Consider the following 25,352-nt stretch of genomic DNA (forward strand, 5'->3'; position numbering starts at 1 on the left):
TGAATAATCTGAAGTAGGGCCTCTCTTAGTAAATTTTATATATGTTTTCTTTCAAATAGATCCCAAGCTGTAAAATACAAAATATTCTCTCTGAACCCCTCAATTAGCACGGAATTCTTCAAGGAACCTTGTTAGGACTAATGTTACATGTAGCATTGATTTGGTAAGATTTCCTCAAAGGTGTTAATATGTGGATGACCTGCTGATCCTTGAAGAATGTCATAGAACTATCAAAAATGACCCAATCAAAATCCTACCCATGTTTTGGATAAAGCTAATAATTTGCATATGAAATTAAATTCCCCTAAGTCAAACATAATGACAATATACTTCTCAAAATTCTTAAAATCCACTCCCATTTTCTTAGACCCTATCCCACCCAAAATGCTAAGAAAATATGTTAAACTCCTCAGTGTCACAAACTTCTAACAATCTTAAGTAGGACATGTATATTTCAAGAATTCTAGATGCTCTAGACAAAGGATAGCCAAAACTAAAAAATTTTAAGATAATATACTAACCTGTATAGGTCAATATAATAGATATTCAAAACTAACCAGTTTAACTAGAATTAAACTGGTAGATTAACTTTGAAATGGCCAAATATTGACAAAATTTTCACTGTGAACAACAAAGAAATCTTTGCTGGACTATTAAAGAAGAAAGAAAGTGGGCCATTCCAGATAGCATTTATAGAGAGACCTATATCATACATTATATTATAGAGCCTAGGTCACATGGTTTAACTCTATATGATTATCCAATTTTATCCCTATGCTTGAGGCAATTTTTCCAGTTTATTGCTTCTACTATCTGGATAGTGTTTTATACATTTACACAATTTTAAAAAGTTGAAGAGAAACAAAGAAATAAAGTAAAAAGAATAGAAATGTTGAATCCACCAGGATTCACCAACATATTTTGACATGTGTCAAATTGGATTCTGACTTAAGTTGAAAACAGGTAACTTTTTTGTTCTGTTGAATTTGTAGGTGAAAATGCTCTAATTTAAGACATTTGGAGTTTTGCACCTTTTTTTGATAATACTTAGGTAAAAATTTAGAATTGGTACTCCTGATAAGGAGACATGTTAAGAAAACAATTCTTACTTTAAAATATGTATAATGATCCTATTTAACATATTATCCAAAGGGAGAACCTTTATCATCAAGTCTTTCCTCTTTTTTCTAACTTCAAAAAAAAATTCAATTTTCTCCATGCTAGAAATGCAATGTGTAAATCTTTTGAAATTGCTGCTATAAATTGCCAAATAAATTGTTCTTATAGATAGCATTTTCATCCCTGCTGATTTTAACAGACAAGTTCCTGGCCAAGTTAATTTGAATTGAAGTTAGGTTTAGTTGTATTAATGAATAAAAGTTCAAATAGGGATAAAATCCTTTTAATAGACAGTGTTTGATAGAAATTCACAAAAATACTAGATATTTTGGTCACATATACAGTGACCGTCATCAGTAGTAAAACTGAGTTTTACTACTGATGACGGTCACTGTATATGTGACCGAAATATCTAGTATTTTTGTGAATTTCTATCAATCACTGTCTATTAAAAGGATTTTATCCCTATTTGAACTTTTATTCATTGTCATGGAAAGGCAGTGTGGTCTCTGAAATTATCTACGTTGTATTAATAATTGGTATTTTTGCCACTGCTCATTAAAAAAAAATGGTATTAACAATGACCAGGATGAACACTATCTATTGAACAATTTATAGTGGCAATTTCAAAAGATTTACACATTGCAATTCTAGCATGGAGAAAATCAAATTTTTTTCTTTTAAGTTGGAAAAAGATGGAAAAATGAGGAAATACTTGATGATAAAGGTTCTCCCCTTGGATAATATGTTAACTAGGTTAACTATACATATTTAAAGAAATATTAATTTTAATTTATTTTAATTATTAATTTATTTATTAATTATTTTTTATTAATTATTATTTAATATTAATTTTTTATTAATTATTAATTTTAATTTAATTTTAATTAATTTATGAATTAATTTTAATTTATATGTTAACTATACATATTTTAAAGAAAGAAATGTTTTCTATGTCTCATTATCAGGAGTACCAATTCTAAATCTTTACCAAAACTTCAAACTGAAACCCTTTTCAAACCAAAAGTCTTTAAATTAAGCCTTCTGGAGTGGAAAGAGTGTTATTTTTTTTTTACAAAAACTGTTGAATCATCAGTTCCTTTACCCTATGACTAAAAGTAGGTGAAACAAATATAAATAAAAATGGGTGAAACAAGTATATAACATGGGGAATGGACAAGGGAGGTGATAGAAGCAGTTATTGTAAAGCTTATGGTAAATATATACCAAATCATATTATTGAGTTAGGTATAAAGTGAATACATCACTTGATGCCTTTTTTTATGCTGATTACAAATATAATAATCATTTCTATCAGAAATGATTTTCATTCCCCTCCCCCCTAACCTAGCCTAACCCCACCCCCCATACGTACAAATATATATCGTTAGTTTACACATATAGGGGGGGGGGGGCTAAAATTAATTTATGATGGGAATGATGGTTATAGGCCTATTTGTAATCAGCATAAAAAAAGGCATCAAATGGTATATTCACTTTATTTGAAACTCAATAATATGATTTGGTATAGGCTATATTTATCAAGCTTATTAACAATAACACAATAAATATTTGAGGCTATTCTGTGTTGTTATTAGTGGGAGAATAGCCTAGGCAAAGTTCTACCAAATCATATTAGCCTATTGACTTACGCATAAAGTGAATATACCACTTGATGCCTTTTTTATGCTGATTACACATAGCCTATAATAATAATTTATATTGGAAGTGAATGTCAGCCCCCCCCCCTATTTATACCAATTCAGGGTATATATTTCTACATTAGGGGGTGGGGGCAAATTTTGTTTCTGATATAAATGGCAGATAATATTAAACTTTCCCTCCACCCCCCTAATGTAGAAATATAGGTCAATATATACCAAATCATATTATTGAGTTTCAAATAAAGTGAATACACCATTGGATGCCTTTTTTTATGCTGATTATGAATATAATAATCATTTCTATCGGAAATGAATTTCAGCCCCCCCCCCTATATAGGCTATACCTAACCAAGCCTAACCCAACCTAACCTAACCCTGAATTGGCATATATAGGGGGGGGGGAAATACATTTCCGATAGAAATGCTTATTATATTCCTAATCAGCATAAAAAGGCATCAAATGGTGTATTCACTTTAGTCCTAACTCGATGACATGATTTGGTATATATTGCCCAAAATATATACCCTGAATTGGCATATATAGGGGGGAAGGCTGAAATTCATTTCCAATAGAAATGATTATTATATTCGTAATCAGCATAAAAAAAGGCATCGAATAGTGTATTCACTTTATTCCTAACTCAATAATATGATTTGGTAAAACTTTACCAGAGAATAAGTTGAGAATTTGAAGAAAACTAGCTGAGGAGGCACAGGAGTAATAGGTTAACTATATAATAGGTTAAAGAGATTAACATAGGTTGAACTGAACTTCTTGAATGCAGGATAACCTACTATGAGTTTGGAAAATACTTCCCTTCTTCAATTAGGCTCATTTAAGCAATTGACAACATGCCCCTAATTCAGTGGATTTGATGAGATACACAGAAATCAGGATAATCACCATTTACCAACTTTTGAGAGTTGTTTTATCCTTTGTCATGAGCGTAATTCAACTGACCAGATCTTTAAAAAAAAAAAACACCTTGAATCCTAAACCGACTCCTTTCGGCTTCTAACTACACTTTCCTTCTTCTTCATTATCATCAAGGGTTTTGAGATCCCCTTTGTGTTGAACACCTTGGGAACCAAATCACTGTTTTATATATATCACTTCACATAACTTAAATGTTTTTATAGCGTCGAGTCTTTTCCAATTTCCTTAAAGAATTGTATTACAATTCTGACTATTTTCAGGTTGTCTTCTAAGTCATTCAGCCCTCCAAGAATGGAGTGCAAACTTATGGGGTCAAGCCTCCCTCTTAAGAAAGCATATATCTTGTCTCTTTGCTCCTGATACTCCTCGCAATCCAATATTAAATGTTCCACAGACTCTTCTTCCGAACAAGTCATGCAATTGCTGTCTTCACCGTAAAATCTAGCTCTTTAGTTATTCGTGCCACAGTGACCTGACCTCAATCTGAACAGTAGGCGTCCTTCGTGTCTGCTAAGGTTTTTATAAATTGACTTTTCGAACTTCCAATGCAGCTTGCTTGTAACAAATAAATTGCCAGTCTGATCTCTCACATTCTCAAAGCTTTCTCGTAATACAGCTTTACGCACACATTCCAATTGACTGATCACTATGGGGGTAGAGCAATTACGAATCATTCCTTCTGTGGCTACATGTTTGCTTTGCTATCTGCCAATTCATTTCCTATTAATCCCACATGTGATGGAACCCACTGCAATACCATTCTCCTCAATTCCATCAACATCAACAACTTTGAATAACATTCAGCTATTTCTCCTGATTTGTACCGATCTGCCTGAAATGACTTAATGGCAGAAATCACAGCTTTAGAGTCAGAACATATCAATATACCAAAATATTCCTCGTGCACTTCTGATAATGAAAACTCAAGTGCTTCTGCAAGAGCTACTGCCTCTGCTTGGAAAACTGATGCTTTACTGTGAAGTTTAAACTGTTTGGAAACATTCATTTTAGGGACAACAAATGCAGCACCAACCATCCCTTCATTTTTTGATCCATCTGTATAAATGTCTAAGTGTCCTTGATACTTTTCTAACTTCCATTTCCAGAAACAGGTATTCCAATCTAAGTTATTAATCTGCTTAGAATCCAAACCACATACTACAGATTTCTCTTTCGAAGGAGGTGATAACACCACTTGAGGTACTCTTAACATTTCAGTAGACTTCAGTTCAATTCCCTGAGGTTTTGCAATACTGTCACATTGTTCAAATTTATTTGCCTGGATCCTCTTATTTTTGGGGTTTGCAGTGAAGATTCTTCCTTGTTTTATAACTCTTGACTTCAAAGGGTTGGTTTTATCAGCTATCAATAATCTTTGCAGATACTTCAATACACTTATTTTCCTTCTAGTTTCAAGTTCCGGTAGACCACTTTCAGATAGTAAGAATATCACTGGTGTTGTTTTTCTTGCTCCAAAAGCAATTCGTACAGCAGAGTTTTGTATTACATCCAGTCTTTTTAATGTTGAATGCGGTCCAGACCCATATATCACTGAAGCATATTCAATTTTAGGTCGAATATACTTCACATAGAACTCCAATAACATATTTGCCTTCATCCCCCATGAGTATGAAGTGAGCAACTTCATAATATTTAATCTCTTCATACATGCAGCACGAGCCATTTCAACATGTGGGTACCAACTCAGTTTATCAGTAATTACACACCCAAGGACCTGAGTCTGTTTCAAGTACTCAATAGGATTACCATTGAGATAAAGAATGGGTAAGTTCGTTATTATCTTTCTAGTAATCACCATCATCTTAGATTTGTGAGGGGAAAATTTCAAATCGATTCCCTTGGCCCAATGTTCAATTTGTTGTAATGTGGATTTTACAACCTCCATTGTCTCTTCTAGTGTTCTTGCTACTGCCCAAAAAGAATTATCGTCAGCAAATATCATCCCTTTCGACTCTCCATTCTCAATCGGTATGTCATATTCTGCAATATTATAATAATCAGGACCAAGTGCTGATCCCTGTGGAACCCCGCGTCTTCTACTTAATATAATACTAGACTCTACAAAGCCAACTCTAACAGTGTCTTCTCTTCCTGTCAAATATTTCTCAGTAACAGCGAATGTCCTTCCTCTGATTCCGGCTTCCATAACCCCACTCAATATCTGACGATGCACCATTGAATCAAAAGCACTATTCACATCCAAATGGACAATAACCATAATCCATCCGTTCTGCAATGCATAAAGGGCATCTTGTTTAAAACAGAGCAGGTTTTCAACTGTGCTTTTCATTCTCCTAAAACCACACTGGATATCTTTTAGAAAACCCCTCTTTTCTATCTCCCAATTTATCCTCTTTTTTATCATTCTTTCAAAAACTTTACCTAATACCGGTAACAGTGTGATAAATCGATAGTTTTCTGTTTTTGACATATACTTACCAGGCTTAGGTATCATCACGGCCTGGCCTTTTTTCCAAATAGTAGGGAACACTCCACTGTCCCAAGCTAGGTTCATTACTTCCAATAATGCATCCATCCATTTATTAGGCTTTGCTTTCACGAATCGTGAATGAATCATATCAGTGCCTGGGGAAGTATCTGGAAGACTCGTCACAATATTTTCCAACTCTTTCATGGTAAATGGCTGGTTATAGGGTTCATCGTTACCAACTTTACTAAGTCTTCTTACTTTTGCTGTTGATCGTGCTACCTCATCATGAAAGGGATCTTATCTTCAGATAGTCTTTAATAAATGCTTTGCAACTCCATTGGCTTTTTCTAAATAACTAATCAATATCTTGTTTTCAAAAGTAAGGGGGGTTTTTTCCTGTCTTATCACCTTTTACTTTCATATTCTTTATAAACTGGGAAACTTTAGACACTGGCTTCCTAAAGTCCAGACTTTCTACAAATTCTCTCCAACTTCTACGTTCTGCCTCAACCACACATTTTTTAAACTTGGTGTAAGCCTTTTTAACTGCAACATAATTCTCGACTGTAGATATTCGCTTGTAAATGTTTTGCTGGCACTTTAACTCCTTTTTGAACTGACTGCACTCCTCATTCCACCACTTAGAATAATTCCTTCTGGTTTCACATCCATCGGACATGGGTATAGAGTTTTTGGCTGCTATTATGATTCCATCTTGAATAGCTTTCACTTTGTCATCCAAGGACTGTGCTAGCTGCACAATTTGTTTAATATCCATATTTTCAAGTTGATAATTAAATTCCTTCCAATTTGCCTTTCTAATCTTAAATCTTGGAATGCTAGTTGTTTGCTGTGGACATGGCTTATCCACGTGTACTAACACTGGTAAATGATCACTATGCAGTGTAGGATCTTCTACCACCTCAACATCTACTTTGTTGCAAAATCTAGTCCTTGTAAACACCAAGTCTATAGTTGAATAAGTACTAGATTGCACATTCTTTCTTGTACGAAAACCCCTAGGAGTGGCCAAGAATACATCTTCTTCAAATAAAAATTGTTCTATACTTTTTCCGGAGTCATTAATTAAATCACATCTGCACCACATTTTACTGTGTGCATTAAGGTCTCCAACTATAATAAGTTCTTCTGCTTTAGGTACCTCATCAAAAATTTCAGCTGCCATGGAACCAACGTCCTTGTTGTTACCGCTTGGATTGTAAATATTCACAATGTTGATCACAGTTTTGGAGTCAAGATATAATTTACATCCAATTACCTCCACTTCTTCTGAAGGCTCTTCACCATAATCAATGTCCCACTGTTCATAATGCAAATCTGTACGGATTGCAATCATAACACCTCCTCCATCCTTTGTTATTCTGTCTTTCCTTATTATATTAAATCCATGATATCCTATTTTAATGTAAGGTTTAAGCCATGTCTCTTGAATGCATATGACATCCACTTTCTCTTGAATCGCATAATGGCACACCCTGTCCTTCTTCTCCTTCATCACTGAACATGCATTCCAATAAAGTAACTTTAAAGTCATTTGTCTATACACTTGCTTCTTGTTGCTTCACAATCAATTGGTCCAATATTTAATTCATTGATAAATGAACAAACTTTTTCCACTTTCTCCAGCAGAGGAAGGCTGGCCATATCTAGCAAATCTGGGGATAATAATAATCGAACAAGAATTTTTGTAACTGTGTCTGGTACTCTTCTATATATGTCTTGTTCGGTTCCTTTGTTTGGAAGACGACTACGCTGTGTTGACTTGGCACTGTGAATTTGGGTACTGTGAACAGCTTGGGCATATGTTCTGTACGTAACTTGTGCTCTCCTATATCCCATGTTATATTTTTCTTCCATTTCCAGAACATTTCTAATTTACTGCCTAATTGGACACTCCCTTGATGTTGAAGAATGGCATCCTTTACAATTGGCACATTTGTAAAATTTAACTTTTTCTGCAGAATCACTGTTTTTGAGGGGACAACTCACAGATTCGTGCTTTCCACAGCACCTCAAACAGACTGGCTCATTTGCTCACTTTCCTTCTTCTATTCACGTTTCACTCCAACTTTAAAATTAGCGCTAGCGTTGCCATACCCGAAAGAGAGGATTCCCCCTTTTTTAGCCTTTTTCTTAGGCGCTTTTAGAGCCCAAATCTATGTTTTTTACTTTGCCACGCTATTTGTTCTTGTTCTTTTTTTTTCTTTTTATCTATTGGCTAACCTTAAATATAATTAAAAATAAATCTTGAATTACAACTTTCATGAGAAGGTAGCTCAGTAATTTTTACAAGAATCAGTAAAGAGAATAAGCGATAGAAAATGAATTTTTCAAAATCGCAGTTGGAGGTAGATTACGCAGTTTAAAGCAGCAAATAGTTGATCTTTTTAGTTTTATACTGCCAAAAAAAATCAAAAAAAATACGTAAATTTATCAGACCTCATTTTCAAATCAAATTTGTTCAAATTTCTTTCTTTTACTCCAAAAACCACCGCAACTCATTTTGAAAACATACGGGGTTTTCCTCAGCCCAAAAAAACATAAAAAGAGGCCGATATTCGACAACCAGTAACACGTGACCATATCAGGCTTATTAAAATCAGTTAAAAGAACACTTACAAAATTGATTCTCTGAAAACACTGAAAAAGGTAAAAAAATGAACAAAGAGAATTTTTCTTCTGAAAGTGGTGACTAGCATTAAAACTTAAAACGAAAATAAATTAGTCCGTACTTGAGAGCAACTGCCCGCTCCTGAATATCCCTCTCTTCACGCTTGTGTTTTAGGAGTCGTTCTTCAAGAAATGGGACAAAAGGTGGAACTTACCGTAAAGTCGGATATTGAGGAGAGTAGACCCACCCCTCCCCCTTATACACAGAATAAATTGTGTTTGTTTTAAAACTTAATGTTGCTCCTTACAATTAGTAGAGACAGACTTGTTTGTTTTTGTATTTAATTTCTGATTCATTTTTTAAAAAAAAATACTAGGAAATCTACCTCCCCCTCCATGGAAAATTCCCTTCCACCCACAAAAATTCGTCCACAGAAAATTTCCACATAGAGAATATTTCCTGGTGATAGTTCTCCATGGAAAATCATTCAGAATTTTCAGACTTTTCAGACACGTTGAACAAAATGGCTAAATATAAATTTTGATTGTAAGTGTCTTGGGAAATCAGGGGCTTGGGGTGGGGGAGGGCATTTACCGTCTGATCACTTTCGACTAATACAAAAGGCACCAGTCCTCTCAGTTTCCAATTGAATGAGCACTTTTTGAAGCGTCTGCGACAAAACTTTCTATAAAAACCTTATATGCCCCAAGGTCACAATTTAAGACCCTTGTCCTGAGGGCTATGGGAGGGGGGGAGAGGGATGTCATCCTCAAGACATAATTTCCAGGCCTTTCAACTATGTCGAACAAAATAGGCATATCAAAACATTTATCGGAAATGTTTAGGGAAGTGATGGGCGTGGGGGGGGGGGAGGGAGAGTGATTCTCCTTCCAATTGCTCTCGAATGTTCAAAACGACAATAGCCCTCTCAATTTCCAATCGAATAAGCCCTTTTTCAAGCTTTATGAACAACGCTTTCTTTAAAAACCTTATATGCCCCCAAGGCATAACTTACAACCTTAGCCCTGAGGGCTGTGGGGGGGGGGGTGTCATACTCAAAGATATAATTTCTAGACCCTTCAAGTACGTTTAACAAAATGGCTGTATCAAAATGTTGATTAGAAATGTTTGGAGAAATGATGGGCGATGGGGGAGGGGCATTCGCACTCGTACCGCTTTTGAATATTAATAAGGGCACTAGCCCTCTCAATTCCCAATTGAATGAGCCCTTTTTGAAGTTTCTACGACAACGTTTTCCATGTAAAGCTTATATGCCCCCAGGGCATAACTTACAACCTTTGCCCAGGGGACTGTGGGGCGTTTGTCATCTTCAAAGACATAATTTTCGCATCTTTAAACAACGTTGAACAAAATGGCTATCTCAAAATTTTGATTGAATGTGTTCGGACATATGGTGGGCATGAGAGGAGGGTTAGTTGCCTTCCAATCACTTTCAACAATTAAAAAGGGCACTAGCCCTTTCAATTTCCAATCGAATGAATCTTTTTGAAGTTTCTATGACAACACTTTCTATAAAAAACCTTAAATGCCCCCAGGGCATAACTTACAACCCTTGCCCTGAGGGTTGTGGGGGGTATTGTCATCCTCAAAGACCTAATTTGCAGAACTTTAAACTATGTTGAACAAAATGGCTAGCTCAAAATTTTGATTTCGTGTGTTTGGGAAAATGGTAGGAGTGAGAGAGGGGGGGGGAGGGGGTGTTATTTGCTCTTTAATCACTTTCGACTATTAAAAAGGGCTCTAGCCCTTTCAATTCTCAATCGAAGAGCCCTTTTTGAAGTTTCTACAACAAAGCTTTCTATAAAAAAAACCTTATATGCCCCCATGGCATAACTTGAAACCTTAGCCCTTAGGGCTGGGGGGGGGGTATCATACTCAAAGACATAATCTCCAGACCCTTCAACTACTTTCAACAAAATGGCTATATCAAAATGTTGATCGGAAGTGTTTGGGGACATGACGGGCGCGTGGGGCATTCGCCCTCCGATCACTTTTGACTATTAATAAGGACACTAGTCCTCTCAATTCCTAATTGAATGAGCCTTTTTTGAAGTTTCTACGACAACACTTTCTATAAAAATCTTATATGCCCCCAGGTTATAACTTACAACCCTTACCCTGAGGGCTGTGGGGGTGTCATCCTCAAAGACGTAATTTCCAGAACTTTCAACTACGTTAAAAAAAGGCTGGCTCAAAATTTGATTGGATGTGTTTGGGGAAATGGTGGGCACGAGAGGAGGTTTAGTTGCCCTCCAATCACTTTCTACTATGAAAAAGGGCACTGGCCCTTTCAATTTCCAATCGAATGAGCCCTTTTGAAATTTCTACGACAACACTTTCTATAAAAACCTTATATACCTCCAGGGCACAACATACGACCCTTTCTCTGAGGGCTGTCCGAGGGAGGGGGGTTGTCATCCTCAAAGACCTAATTCCAGAACTTTCAACTACGTTGAACAACATGACTATCTCAAAATTTTGATTGGATGTGTTTTGGGAAATGGTCGGCGTGAGAGGGGGGTCTTTTGCTCTCCTATCAATTTCGACTTTTAAAAAGGGGCACTACACCTTTCAATTTCCAATTGAATGAGCCCCTATTGAAGTTTATACGACAACGTGATCTATAAAAAACCTTAAATGCCCCCAGGGCATAACTTACAACTCTTTCCCTGAGGGGTGTGGGGGATTTGTCATCTTCAAAGAAATAATTTCTAGAACTTTTAACTACATTGAACAAAATGGCTATCTAAAAATTTTTGATTGGATATGTTTGGGGAAATGGTGGGCGTGAGAGGGGGGTTAGTTGCCATCCAATCACTGTCGACTTTAAAAAGGGCAGTAGCCCTTTCAATTTCCATTTGAATAGGCCCTTTCGGAGGTTTCTACAAAAAAGTTTTCTACAAAAACCGGGCATAACTTACAGCCCTTGCCTTGAGGGCTGCGGGGGGTTGTCATCCTCAAAGAGATAGTTTCCAGAACTTTCAACTACGTTGAAAAAATGGTTAAACCCAAAATTATTATTGGATGTGTTTGGAGGAATAGTGGTTGTGAGAGGGGGGGGGGGGTTAGTTGCCTACCAATCACTTTTTACTATTAAAAAGGGCACTAGCCGTTTCGATTTCCAGTCAAATGAGGCCTTTTTGAATTTTCTACGACAACCCATTAATAAAAACCTTATATGCCCCCAGGGCAAAATATACAACCTTTATCCTGAGGGCTATGGGCGGGGGGAGGTTTTTCATCCTAAAATACGTAATTTCCGGAACTTTCAATTCCGTTAAACACAATGGCTATCTCACAATTTTCATTGGATGTGTTTGGGAAAGTGGTGGGCGTTAGAGAGAGATTAGTTGCCGTCCAATCAATTTCGACTATTAAAAAGGGCACTAGCCCTTTCAATTTCCAATTGAATGAGCACTTTTTCTACGACAACGCTATCTATAAAAATCTTATATGCCCCCAGGGCATAACTTACAACCATTGCCCTGAGGGGTGTTTGTGATCCACTAAGACATATTTTCCAGAACTTTCAACTATGTCGAATAAAATGGCTATCTCAAAATTTTGATTAGATGTGTTTGGGGAAATGGTGGGCGTGAGAGGGAGGTGAGTTGCTCTCCATTCATTTTCGACTATTAAAAAGGGCACTAGCTCTTTCAATTTCCAATCAAATGAGCTCTTTTTGAAGTTTCTAAGACAACACTTTCTATAAAAGCCTTTTATTACCCCAGGGCTTAAATTACAACCCTTGCCCTGAGGACTCTGAGGGGGTTATCATAGGCAGCGCAATCGCGCTGCCTAAGTAAAGAACGATGTTGACACAATGTATTATTTATTATTTTTTTCCCTTTAGACCTGGGCCCATCGTATCGAAGGAGTTGTCGTAGAAACATCGAAAAAGGCTCATTAGATTGGAAAGTGGAGTGGCTAGTGCCTTTTTTAATAGTAGAATGTGATTCGAAGGCAACTAACACCCCTTCCACGCCCATTATTTGCCCAAACACATTCAATCAAACTTTTTAGGTAGCTATTTTATTCAACAGAGTTGATTTCCAGATATAAATTATGTTTTTGAGGAGAACACTCCCCCACAGCCCCCAGGGCAAGGGATGTAAGTTAAGCTCTGGGGGCATATTAGGTTATTATAGAAAGCGTTGTCGTAAAAACTTTCAAAAAGGCTCATTCGATTGGAAATTCAAAGGGCTAGTGCCCTATTTAATAGTCGAAAGTGATTGGAAGGAAGCTAACGCCCACCTTTTCCCAAAACACATCCAATCAAAGTTTTGAGATAGTCATTTTGTTCAACATAGTTGAAAGTTCTGGAAATTAGGTCATTGAGGATGACAAACCCTCCCCCCATAGCCCTCAGGGCAAGGGTTGTAAGTTATGCCCTGGGGGCATATAAAGTTTTTATAGAGAGCATTGGCGTAGAAACCTCAAAAGATCTCATTTGATTGGAAATTGAAATGGCTAGTGCCCTTTTTAATAGTAGAAAGGGATTGGAAGAATACTAACACCCCTTCCACGCCCACCATTTCCCCAAATACATCCAATCAAAATTTTGAGATAGCCATTTTTTCAACGCAGTTGAAAGTTCTAGAAATTATACCTTTGAACAGGACACTTCCCCAACAGTCAGGGCAAGGGTTATAAGCTAGGCCCTGGGGCATATAAGGTTTCTATTAAAATCTTTGTCATAAAAACTCCAAAAAGGGCTAATTTGATTGGAAATTCAAAGGGCTAGTGTACTTTTCAATACCAAAAAGTAATTGAAGGGCATTTAACCCACCTCTCACAGCAAACTTCTCCCCAAGCACGTTTAATAAAAAATTGGAGATATCCATTTTATTTAACGTATTTAAAAACTCTAGAATTTAAGTCTTTAAGGATGATAAGCCCCCCCCCAACACAGCCCTCAGGGCGAGGGCTGTAAGTTATGCCCTGGAGGCATATAAGGTTTTTATAGAAAGCGATGTTATAGAAACTTCAAAAAGGGCTCATTCAATTGGAAATTGAAAGGGCTAGTGCCCTTTTTAAAATTCCAAAGTGATTGGAAAGCAACTAACCCCCCTCTAACAACCACCATTTCCCCAAACACATCCAATAAAAATTTGGAGATATCTATTTTGTTCAACTTAGTTGAAGGTTCTGGAAATTAGGTTTTTGAGAATGATAACCCCCCTCAGAGCGCTTAGGGCAAGGGTTGTAAGTTATGTCCTGGGGGAATATAAGGTTTTATATAAAGTTTTGTCATAGAAACTTCAAAAAGGGCTCATTTGATTGGAAATTGAAAGGGATAGTGCCCTTTTTAATAGTCGAAAGTGAATGGAGAGTAATTAATCCTCCCCCCCCCACGCCTTTCCCCTAACGCATTCAATCAAAGTTTAGAGATAGCCATTTTGTTCAACGTACTTGAAAGTTCTAGGTTGCAAGTTATGCCCTGAGGGCATGTAAGGTTTTTATACATAGTGTTGTCGTAGAAACTCCAAAAAGGGCTCATTTGATTGGAAATTGAAAGGACCCTTTTTAATAGTCGAAAGTGAATGGAGAGTAATTAATCCCCCCCCCCCCTCACGCCCTCCCTTTCCCCAAACGCATTCAATCAAAGTTTAGAGATAACTATTTTGTTCAACGTAATTGAAAGTTCTTGAAATTATTTATTTGAGGATGACTAACCCCCCAGAGCCCCCAGGGCAAAGGTTGCAAGTTATGCCCTGGGGGCATGTAAGGTTTTTATACATGCTGTTGTCGTAGAAACTCCAAAAAGGGCTCATTCGATTGGAAATTGGAATAGCTAGTGCCCTTTTTAATAGTCAAAAGTGATTGGAAGGCCACCAACACCCTTTCCACGACCACCATTTCTCCAAACACATCCAATCAAAGTTTTGAGATAACCATTTTTCAACGTAGTTGAAGTTCTGGATATTATCTCTTTAAGGATTACAACCCCCAGAGCCTTCAGGGCAGGGGTTGTAAGTTATACCCTGGGGGCATATAAGGTTTTTTACAGAAAGCGTTGTTGTAGAAACTTCCAAAAGGGCCCATTCGAATGGAAATTGAAAGGGCTAGTGCCCTTTTTAATAGTTATTGGATGGCAACTAACCTCCATTTTGTTCAACGAAGTTGATTTCTAGAAAGAAATCCTAATTTTGAGAAGGAATCTGCCCCTACAGGGCAAGGGTTTTTAAGTTATGCCCTGGGGGCATATTAGGTTTTTATACAAAGCATGGTCATATAAATTTCGGAGGGGGCTCATTGGATTGGTAATCAGGTGCTCTAGGGTTGTTTTTAAGAGTCAAAGTGATCGGAGGGCAGCTAACCCTCCCCCACATGCACACACGTCGTATTGTCCCAAAATGTATGTAATAGAAATTTTGAGATAGCTATTCTATTCAAAATGGTCTAAATACCACATAACAAGGCCTTTGGGGTAGAAACAATCCCCAGAGATTAGGGGCATTGGTTGTAAGCTATGCCCAGGATGTATTTAAGGTTTTTATGGAAGGAATGGTTGTTTAACTTTAGAAGAGGATCAGTCTTTCTCCCTGAAAAGACTATGTCAATATAAAACGAACAGAAGTTAATTAATAAAAACTTTTTGAACAAAATAAGTTTTTTTAAAAGTGTGTAAGACTGCATTAAACCGAAAGCAACAAACATAGAATCAAATAATCTACCAAGAATACAGTTACCACAAATCAGTATCAATAAATAAATGAAACCCAAAAACAAACAGAAATTAAAATAAATAAGAGTCAAACTCAAAACAATCAGAAATTAATATGAGTAGGGTTCTAAACCCCAAGCTTTCTAAAAGCCAGAATATAATTTGTACTTTACTGAAAAATTCTTTTAAATGTTTTCACTTTTCTAACTTTAAGAAATCAAAAATCAATTTCGATTTTAAGGAATAAATATCAGCTGACAATGCAGATTTTTTTTTCCCGTAAATTCATTTGAATTTTTTTCAGTAAAGTAAAAATTATATTCTGACTTTTAGAAAGCTTAGGGCTTAGAACCCTACTCATCTTAATTTCTGCCCGTTTTGAGTTTGATTTGAATTTCTGTTTGTTTTTGGGTTTCATTTATTTATTGATGCTGATTTGTGGTAGTTGTATTCTTGGTAAATTATTTGATTCTATTTTTGTTCATTTTGGTTTAATAGATTTCTTTACTTCTTTTTTTAAAACTTATTTTGTTGAAATTTTTTTTCAATTAATCATCTTCAAAGACCTTATTTCCAGAACTTTCAACTACGTTGGACAAAATGGATATATCAAAATTTTGATTGCTTGTGTTTGGGGAAATCATGGGCATGAGAGAGGGTTTAGTTGCCCTTCTATCACTTTCGACAATTAAAAAGGGCACTAGCCAGGGGCGTCGTTTGGGGGTGGCAAGGGGGGGGGGCACCCCAATAATGTGGAGAAAAAAAATTATACATCCCATGCCCTTTGATTATCCAGATATGGACCACTCTTGTCCCCCCAATAAAAGTGCCGGAGATTCGCTCCTGGCACTAGCCCTTACAATTTCTAATCGAATGAGCCCTTTTTAAAGTTTCTACAACAACGCTCTCTATAAAAACCTTATATGCCCCCAGGGCATAACTTACAACCATTTCCCTGAGGGCTACGGGGGGTTGCCCTTTTTTAAGTTTCTACGACACCACTTTCTATAAAAACCTTATATGCCCCCAGGGCATAACATAAAACCCTTGCCCTGAGGGATGTAGGGGGGGGGGGGGGTAATCGTTAAAGACCTAATTTCCAGGAATTCAAACTACGTTGAACAAATGGGCTATCTCATTATTTTGATTGGACATGTCTGGGGTAATGGTGAGCGTCAAAGGAGTTAGTTGCCCTCCAATCCCTTTCGACTATTAAAAAGGGCGCTAGCCCTTTCAATTTCCAATCGAATGACCCCTTTTTGAAGTTTATACAACAACGCTTCCTATAAAAACTTATATGCCCCCCAGGGCATAATTTACAACCCTTTCCCTGAGGGCTGTGGGGGGTTGTCACCCTCAAAGAGATAATTTCCAGAACTTTCAACTATGTTGAAAAAATGGCTATCTCAAAGTTTTGATTGGATGTGTTTGGGGATATGGTGGGCGTGAGAGGGGGCTAGTGTCCGTCCAATCACTTTTGACTATTAAAAAGGGCACTAGCCCTTTCAATTTTCAATTGAATGAGCCCTTTTTGAAGTTTATACGACAACGCCATCTGTAAAAACCTTATATGCCCCCAGGGCACAACTTACAATCTTTGCCCTAAGGGGTGTTGGGGATTTGCCATCCTAAAAGACATAATTTCTAGAACTTTCAACTACGTAGAACAAAATGGTTATCTCAAAATGTTGATTGGATGTGTTTGGGAAAATGGTGGGCGTTAGAGGGGGGTTAGTTGCACTCCATTCTCTTTTGACTATTAAAAAGGGCACTAGCCTTTTCAATTTCCAATCAAATTGGACCTTTTTGAAGTTTCTACAACAACGCTTTATATAAAAAGCTTATATGCCCCTAGGTCATAACTTACAACCTTTACCCTGTGGGCTCTGAGGGGGTTATCATCTTCAAAGACCTCATTTCCAGAACTTTCAACTACACCAAAAAAAAATAGATATATCAAAATTGTGATTGCTTGTGTTTGAGGAAATGGAGGGCGTGAGAGGGGGGTTAGTTGCCCTCAAATCACTGTCAACTACTAAAAAGGGCACTAGCCCTTTCAATTTCCAGTCGAAGGAGCCCTTTCCGAAGTTTTTACGACAACGCTTTCGATAAAACCTTATATGCCCCAAGGGCATAACTTACAACCCTTTTCCTGAGAGATGTGGGGGGTTGTCATCCTCAAAGACCTAATTTACCGAGCGTTCAACTACGTTGAACAAAATTACTATCTTAAAAATTTTGATTGGATGTGTTTGGGGAAAAGGTGGGCGTGAGAAACCTTATATGCCACCAGGGCATAACTTACAACCCTTGCTCTGAGGGCTGTGAGGGGAGTTTCCTCCTCAAAGACATAATTTCCAGATAGACGGTTTCTACGACAACTCCTTCGATATGAAGTTCCCTGGTCTAAAAAAAAAGAAATAAATAAATAATACATTGTGCCAACATCGTTCTTTCTACGATGAGGTTCAGAGACAACGGATAACATTTTCAAGGCCATTCTTTTTGGCCTCGGCGGCAAAAACAGACAATCGGGAGGATCTTTTCAAGCCAATTACAAAACTAGACTTTGGCCCATTTCTGAAGAGGGAAAGGAGTTTTTCCCACGTATGGAATTTTCGCGCCTTAGGGCCCGCTTTTCAAAGGAATTTACTGATGTAAGTTTTAAGCTTCCAGTAAATTTGTTTTCACACCGATATTTAAGTCAAATCAATTAACCCAATTTAGGTTAAATTGGACATTTTGAGGCTATTTTCGTTTTCTTTTTTTGTGGGGGGGGGGGGGACTTATTCCCATACTACTTTTTTATGTGCATAAGAACCCCGTTGCACTACTTACTGGTCAGAGAAAGTTCAGACCGTATAAATATAGGACTGTTACATTTGGGGGTTCCAAAGACCCAGGGAAGACATTTTGTTTCGCTTTAAATCACGATTCAGGGCTGCAAGGGCACTTATTTCAGGCCAAAAGGACAAGTACTTCATTTTTTTTAAATTTTGGCCCTCCTGGCAAAAGGGTGTCAGTTTAACGAAAATTTTGTTAGCCCATTTTTAGGCCACCTCCCTCTCAAATAAAACTTGTGGTCCACTAGGAGAGTAAACAAACCAGAGAACCCAGAATAATTCATTTTAATTCAGAAAAAAAGTATTTTAGCCAAAGTTGAAACAGAAAAAGGTCGAAATTCCGCATCGTAGCTAAACATCGTTTCGTTTTCAAGAAACAACTTGAAATTTTTTTTCTAAGAATGGACGACTGCAATTTCCAAGATAAATAGGACATTTGGGTCTTTTTGAAAATAATATACGGACAAACCAAGGTTTTTCAGTTCTTTTTGTTGGTTGAATTTACATGGTTCAACCCATGAGTCCCACTATGGCTGAACTTTATCTTACAGACTTCTTTACTACTATCCTATTACTACATTTTTGCAAAACTTGCAAAACACAAAAAAAAACATTAAAAAGCAAATTCCGATTTGATGTAATATTGTTCTATTCCCTTCTACGGGAAAGACCACAAATTGTACAAAAAAAAAAAAATTAAACATCCTATCTTTTTGTGTGTCAAAACTAGAATAAGTCAGTGTCGATCGACTACAAACAAGGAAAAAAAATACAAGAAGTACAAATCTATTTTTCGCAATTGTTCCATAGTTCGCCTTTCTTTTGCCTTCTGATTCTTATCACCTTTTTTTAATCTTTTGTGAGATTTTAAAAAAAATATCTGAAATGATGTACCTTGTTTTCTTGGGACAATTTTTAGATGCTTCAAAATCCTACTTATCATGCGTTTAAGTTTTGGACATTGAAGACTTATGATTCTGTTCAAATTACCCAATGAGCAAGAACTTTTATTGGAAATTAGGCATTTCCACATTTCTGCTCGAGTAGTTTCACAAATCCACTTTTCGTTGGATAAAAAAACAAGCTTCTCTGTTCAAAGAAACGGAAATACCAGAGAAGTAGAGGCATAACCGAAACACATATTTAGAATGGAAAATCAGTTTGAATGAAATAGCTAAAAACATGCTTTAATTAATGAAACAGCTTTCATGGGTTGTTATATGTTAAAACAGATCCAATTTATACAGAATACTCTTTAGCTCATATCACATTTAAACATACAATACAAGCATTTCTTATATCTATCACATTTGCATCTAATATGTATCCAATTTTCACCAGTCGATGCAAATCTGTATCAGTAATTTCCAGAGGATGATTCTGAAATAGTGTAATAAACCAGACACACAAGAAAACCATTGAAAAGCAAAACCTAGTTCAATATTAAATATTTCTATGTACTTGTGACTATAAAGAACACGAATCATTAAGGGCCTAGCTTTTATAATTGGCCTAAACTCGTGCATGCACTCTTTGATGCGTTTTCAAATGTGCTGCTTGAGAAAAGTTCTTATGGCATACACCACATTTTAACGATTTTTTTAACCCGTATGCCCTCTTTGGTGCCTCTTCAAACTATTCGCAAAGGAAAACTTTTTATCACATACATCACATTTAAAAGGTTTATCACCTGTGTGCTGTGTTTTATGCGCGTTCAAAGAGTCACTTCGAGAAAAGCATTTCTCGCAAAGATCACATTTGAATGGTTTCTCCCCTGTATGTACTCTTTGGTGCCGTTTCAAATAGTCCGCTCTAGAAAAGCTTTCCTCACATTCATCACATTTGAATAGTTTCTCAGCCAAATGCACTCCTTTATGCGTTTTCAAAGTTGCTGCTTGAGAAAAGGTCTTGTCACAAACATCACATTTAAACGGTTTTTCACCCGTATGAATTCTTTGATGGCTATTCAAAGTTTGCGCAAAAGAAAAGGTCTTGTCACACACATCACATTTAAACGGTTTTTCACCCGTGTGCACTCTTTGGTGCCTGTTCAAATAGGTAGCTTGAGAAAAGGTTTTGTCACATATATCGCATTTAAAAGGTTTATCACCTGTGTGCTGTATTTTATGCTCTTTCAAAGAGTCACTTCGAGAAAAGCATTTCTCGCAAAGATCACATTTGAATGGTTTCTCCCCTGTATGTACTCTTTGGTGCCGTTTCAAATAGTCCGCTCTAGAAAAGCTTTCCTCACATTCATCACATTTGAATAGTTTCTCAGCCAAATGCACTGCTTTATGCTTTTTCAAATATGCTGCTTGAGAAAAGGTCTTGTCACAAACATCACATTTAAACGGTTTTTCACCCGTGTGCACTCTTTGATGCCTGTTCAAATTGGCAGCTTGAGAAAAGGTTTTGTCACATACATCGCATCTAAACGATTTCTCACTAGTATCCACTCGTGATGAAAAGTGACCTAAAAATTCAAAAAGTCTACCAAGTTAAAAAAAAAATAATTATTAACGAGGAAGAAAGAAAAGAATGCACATAATTTGTTGAAGTCAAACATATTTTGGAGTAACTGCAAAGCTTAATACTACGCCAACCTAGTGTTGTAAACGGTAAAATTGGGTGTTTTACGTATTTTATCATAACTTTACAGACCCAGTAAAATTTATATTTTTACCTATTTTTCGTATTTTGCCGGTATTGTACGTATTATACTGATATTTTACAGATTTTACTGTCATATTTTACGGCATTTTGTAGCATCGTGCAAAACTACCCAAAGGCTGGGAGAAACAGGTTTGGATACGATATTGTTACTGTGGTTTTTACTTTAAGAAGCAGGGCAAAAAAATAATAAAATTGCTAATTGCACTCATTAATTTCGTTGTGAAGTGTTTAAGATTGAATGATAAATTGGCATTTTACTAGCCTTCTCTTACACCACATAACCGTATTTACATTTGTTTGTTCTCTTTTAATGAACAGCTTACGTAATATTTCCACTAAAAAAGTTACAGAAAGCAATATTGTTTGGCCTGTGGGTCTGAAGCAATTTTACCCAGTCAAAAGCGTAGAACAAACTTAGCCTTTTTCGGCACCGACTGGATAAATCGGTGTCAATTTAAAAGAAAACGGCGCCGATTTGAGCGAGAAATATTTTCTAGTTTACGTTGCCGATTTGCAACAACACCGGCGAATTTCATCGTGGCCATAAAAAAGGTAATCATCAATAATTTCCTACTCTTCAGCATGAAAATCGAAAGGTCTGAATAATAATAAAAATAGTTAAATATTTATTAATGAAAGAATTTAGAATTTAAGTAATTTTTTTATGAAATAAACATTTGAGAATAATATAAATTTTAATAATAAAAGAATTATTTAAAATATTAAATATTTAATAATGAAAGAATTTAAAATTCAAATAAAATTTGTCGATGAAATAAGTATATGAGAATATTATAAATATTAATTATAAAAGAACTTAAACAATAATAATAATAAAAGAACCAAATAATAAGTTGAGATCAATGATGGAACTACTGATAGGCTGCAGTTGACAACTAGTGTCCGTGTTAATGATTTTCAGTTTTGAAAACCTCGCGTAAAAGGCATTTTCTGTACTGCTATTGTTTGCCCACTGATCTGCTAAAAGGAGTGCCCGAAAAAGTATATTCTAGCCTTAAGGTCCAAGACAAAATTGGCATTTATACCGAACTTTTTTTTGCTCTTGCTCTACTTTTTTTTGCTTTACTCTAGCGCGGGCATAAGCATTCCACCGTTGCATCAGTTGAGAATAATAGATCATAAGTCTTTTTTTTTTATTTTCAATGAAAAAATTTAAGAAAAGACAATTCACCCCCCCCCCTACATATTGAAAAATACATTATATGTCCATCCTCTATATTTGTAAGGATTAATTACACGATTAAAGACTGTACACTGTCTTTAATCGCAGACATAATTTTTTTCCGGTAATATTCCAACATTTAAAAATGATATCCACCTCTACTTTAACACACTCTATTGTTCTGATACGCTTTGTTAAGTCAGACAGCCTTTTAGCCCCAAGACACAGTTAGTACTTTTTTTTTACAGAGCGTTTCTTAGAGGGTGTATAGAATAGTATTGCGATTGACACAATTGGACAAAAAAAAAACACCCAAAGGTAAATCAAACGTCAATGGCAGCAATGCAGCCATCTATTGTAAAAACAATAAACGAAGGCCGAAGGCCAACATAAAAGATCTTTTATATTAACGCCAACGCCATGGGAGTAAACAAATTTTTAATTTTTTTTAACAACTGATGAATGAGTGTGATAGCAGAGGGTGTATCATAAAAAAGAAATAAATTAGAAGTCATCATTGATTTTTTCAAAGATTTTTCAGTTTTTATTAAGATGGGAGAGGACGATTGAAAAACAAATGCTAGATAATTCGATTGCGGAGTGTCAAGAAATTCAAAGAAGTTTAAAATGTCAGGGGATTAGGCCCAAATTAGCCCCTGCCTTCGACCCTAAGCAATTCAATATCTATTTATTATAAATGAATAAAATGAGTATTAATTAAATTTATGTGCCCCAGACTATATAGTATTTTAACAAAACTTGAATTCATTTACGTTGAGAAAATTTCTACCTATTGCTTCTCAAAATAGAGAAGGGGTATTACCTTATTAAGCCAAGGAAAACCACAACCTTTGAAATTTTTCATTAAATGCTGAAAAAAGGACAGGATAAAAAAGCTCAACTTCTCTTCTAGATACAGGGCAACTCTAAAACAGCAATTTTACCCAACATTTTCCTTGGGAATACCTTATTTTTACTAATTTTACCTTATTTCACCAGTTTTACTGACGGGGTTTTACTTTGCAGTATTTTTTACAAAAATAAGTCAACCTGGTAAACAATGTGCTTATAAGTTTCATAAACCTTGTTTATAACATTAGCGGTGAAGTTCATCATTTACGTCTTCATTTTAACTATTAATCAAAAACTTTAGTCACAACTAGTGATAAGCAAGGTGAAAGATGTCACCAAGACATAAACTCTATGGAGGATTGCTACTGAAAAAGGTGAGACCAGGGGGCTCTTGATTAGAAATTGTAAGTTCTAGTGCCCCTTTAAGAGTCAACAGCAAGTGGAGGACAATCAACCCCGTCCTCGTGCCTGTTTTTCAAAAATTCTTCCGATCAAAATTTATAGATAAATACTTTGTAAAAAAAAACAACTAAAGGTAGAGTAAATATACTTCCAAAGTTGACGATCCCCCTTCATACCTCGGGGCAAGGGCTATACGTTATGGACATTAACCGTTGTTAACATACATTGTTTATATGGAAGAAGCGACGTTCAGACTTTGGAGGGGACTCATTAAGTTGGAAATCGGAAGTTCAAGAGCCCTTTTAAAGAAAACAAAAAAGCATTAAGAGGGCAACCAGCTCTTCCCCCCAAAATGCATCAAAATTTTAAGGTTAATTTTGTTCATAGTTTTCCAAAAGTCAAATGATTATAATTCATTAGTTGACAACCTTTTCCCATAGCTTCCGGGGCAAGGACTGTAAGTTATAGAACTTGTTTTTTATTAACATGTAAGTATTTACTAAAAAAAGAGGGCATGCTTGATCCTAGATAATCAATAAAGCTTAGAGTATTACGATGAAACTTTAAGGAAATGTTGAGGGTGATTCCGAGAACAGTCAAAACAAATTATGTGTTGGCTGTCTTTGAGAAGGGAATATTAGCAACGTCTAAGCAACAGTTATGTATATTAGGTTGTAACTTTCGAGGTATGTTGAAGAGAGATCGGAGGGAAAAAAGGATCCCCCCCTCTACCTGTCCTTTTTAGGTCAAGATTTCTCTTCTAAGAGTAGTATAATCACATCAATTCTCAAGAACATTTAAATCCACCATTTAAATAGCCATTAGAACTATTTTTCTGAAATTTAAGGACATTATCGCAGAGCAGGGTGGGTGACTTCACCTAGACATAAAGACTATGGGGAACACTACCAAGCAAGGTCAAATGCTTATATGATGGCAGTTTACTTTTTAAGTTTGAAGAATGTTACAGCAAACTGCGCTAATGAAAATCGCTATCGCTATCAGGAAAGACGGGATGCTCATATGATGGAAGATTGCTGTGTCACTTTGAAGAGGGTATTCAAACACAAAAAGGTATCACGCAAAAAAGCTTCAAAAATTTCCAATAGTTGTTTTAGCAAAACGTTTTAAGGTTTATTTGTGACTGTGCATTTAATTTAGTTTCTGCAAGGTTATCTATGATTTTTTGTTTGGTTTACTGTGTTATTAACCTTGTTGATTATACCCGTATAAAGAATCAGCAACAAAAGCCAAGGAACTGAGACCACCGTTTCCTAGTGATCTTAGTTTTTGGTAAACAAGTTAGTAGAACGATTAGCCTGATTTGTTAACGGGCAAACTCACCCCCTCCGTTCCAGAGAGGGGGGTTATTACTCTTCTAAACTGTTAAATGTCTAGAGCACCCTCTTCTATGAATCTTGGACTTTTTTGTTCTACACTTACAATAGGTATTAGAATACTAGGATTGGAAGCGTTCTGTGATTGCATTAAAAACCCATACGTTTTGTGATACTTAATATATTTTGGCACTATCAAAGAAAAGTTTTTAATTTAAAAATAAAAAGAGGCATAGAGATGAGCATTAGATATCAAATAATCTATTAAGGCTTATTTTTCATTTAAAACAAAATTCTAACAAAGCTGTTTTCAAAATTTTCTATTAAGAATAATCGAGACAATAGCAGCAATAGCCTCGTTTCTTTTAAACCGATTTTTTAGTTAATATGGACTGTGGTTCGTCCTTTACTAGGTTAGAGCTGCCGCTGTAATAATGGCACAATTCGGTGACAGGCCTACTGTTATAAATTTCACCAATTTATACACAAATACACAATTACACAATTTTTTCACATATATTCACAATTACCAATTTTTTCACAATTACACAAGATAATTATACAGCCCAA

At 36.1% G+C, this 25,352-nt stretch overlaps 2 protein-coding genes across 4 annotated transcripts in view; both read right to left on the bottom strand.

The window, feature by feature from the left end:
* Positions 1-3,803, bottom strand: part of LOC148952691 (uncharacterized) — a 43,232-nt gene extending 39,429 nt beyond the window's left edge. For all 3 annotated transcript variants that reach the window (XR_016141669.1, XM_089088044.1, XM_089088045.1), the window contains exon 1: positions 3,688-3,803. The gene's annotated coding sequence lies outside the window, so the exon portion shown is untranslated. The remainder of the gene's footprint in view (positions 1-3,687) is intronic.
* Positions 1-25,352, bottom strand: part of LOC148952692 (uncharacterized) — a 124,122-nt gene that overhangs the window by 34,502 nt on the left and 64,268 nt on the right. The window contains exon 5 of the mRNA XM_089088046.1: positions 19,962-20,808. Coding sequence (XP_088944172.1) covers positions 19,962-20,808 — 847 coding nt within the window. The remainder of the gene's footprint in view (positions 1-19,961; positions 20,809-25,352) is intronic.

This window comes from Artemia sp. Qi Xiang Cuo, chromosome 4 (assembly GCF_049724085.1).
Source record: "Artemia sp. Qi Xiang Cuo chromosome 4, ASM4972408v1, whole genome shotgun sequence".
Lineage (NCBI taxonomy): Eukaryota > Metazoa > Arthropoda > Branchiopoda > Anostraca > Artemiidae > Artemia > Artemia sp. Qi Xiang Cuo.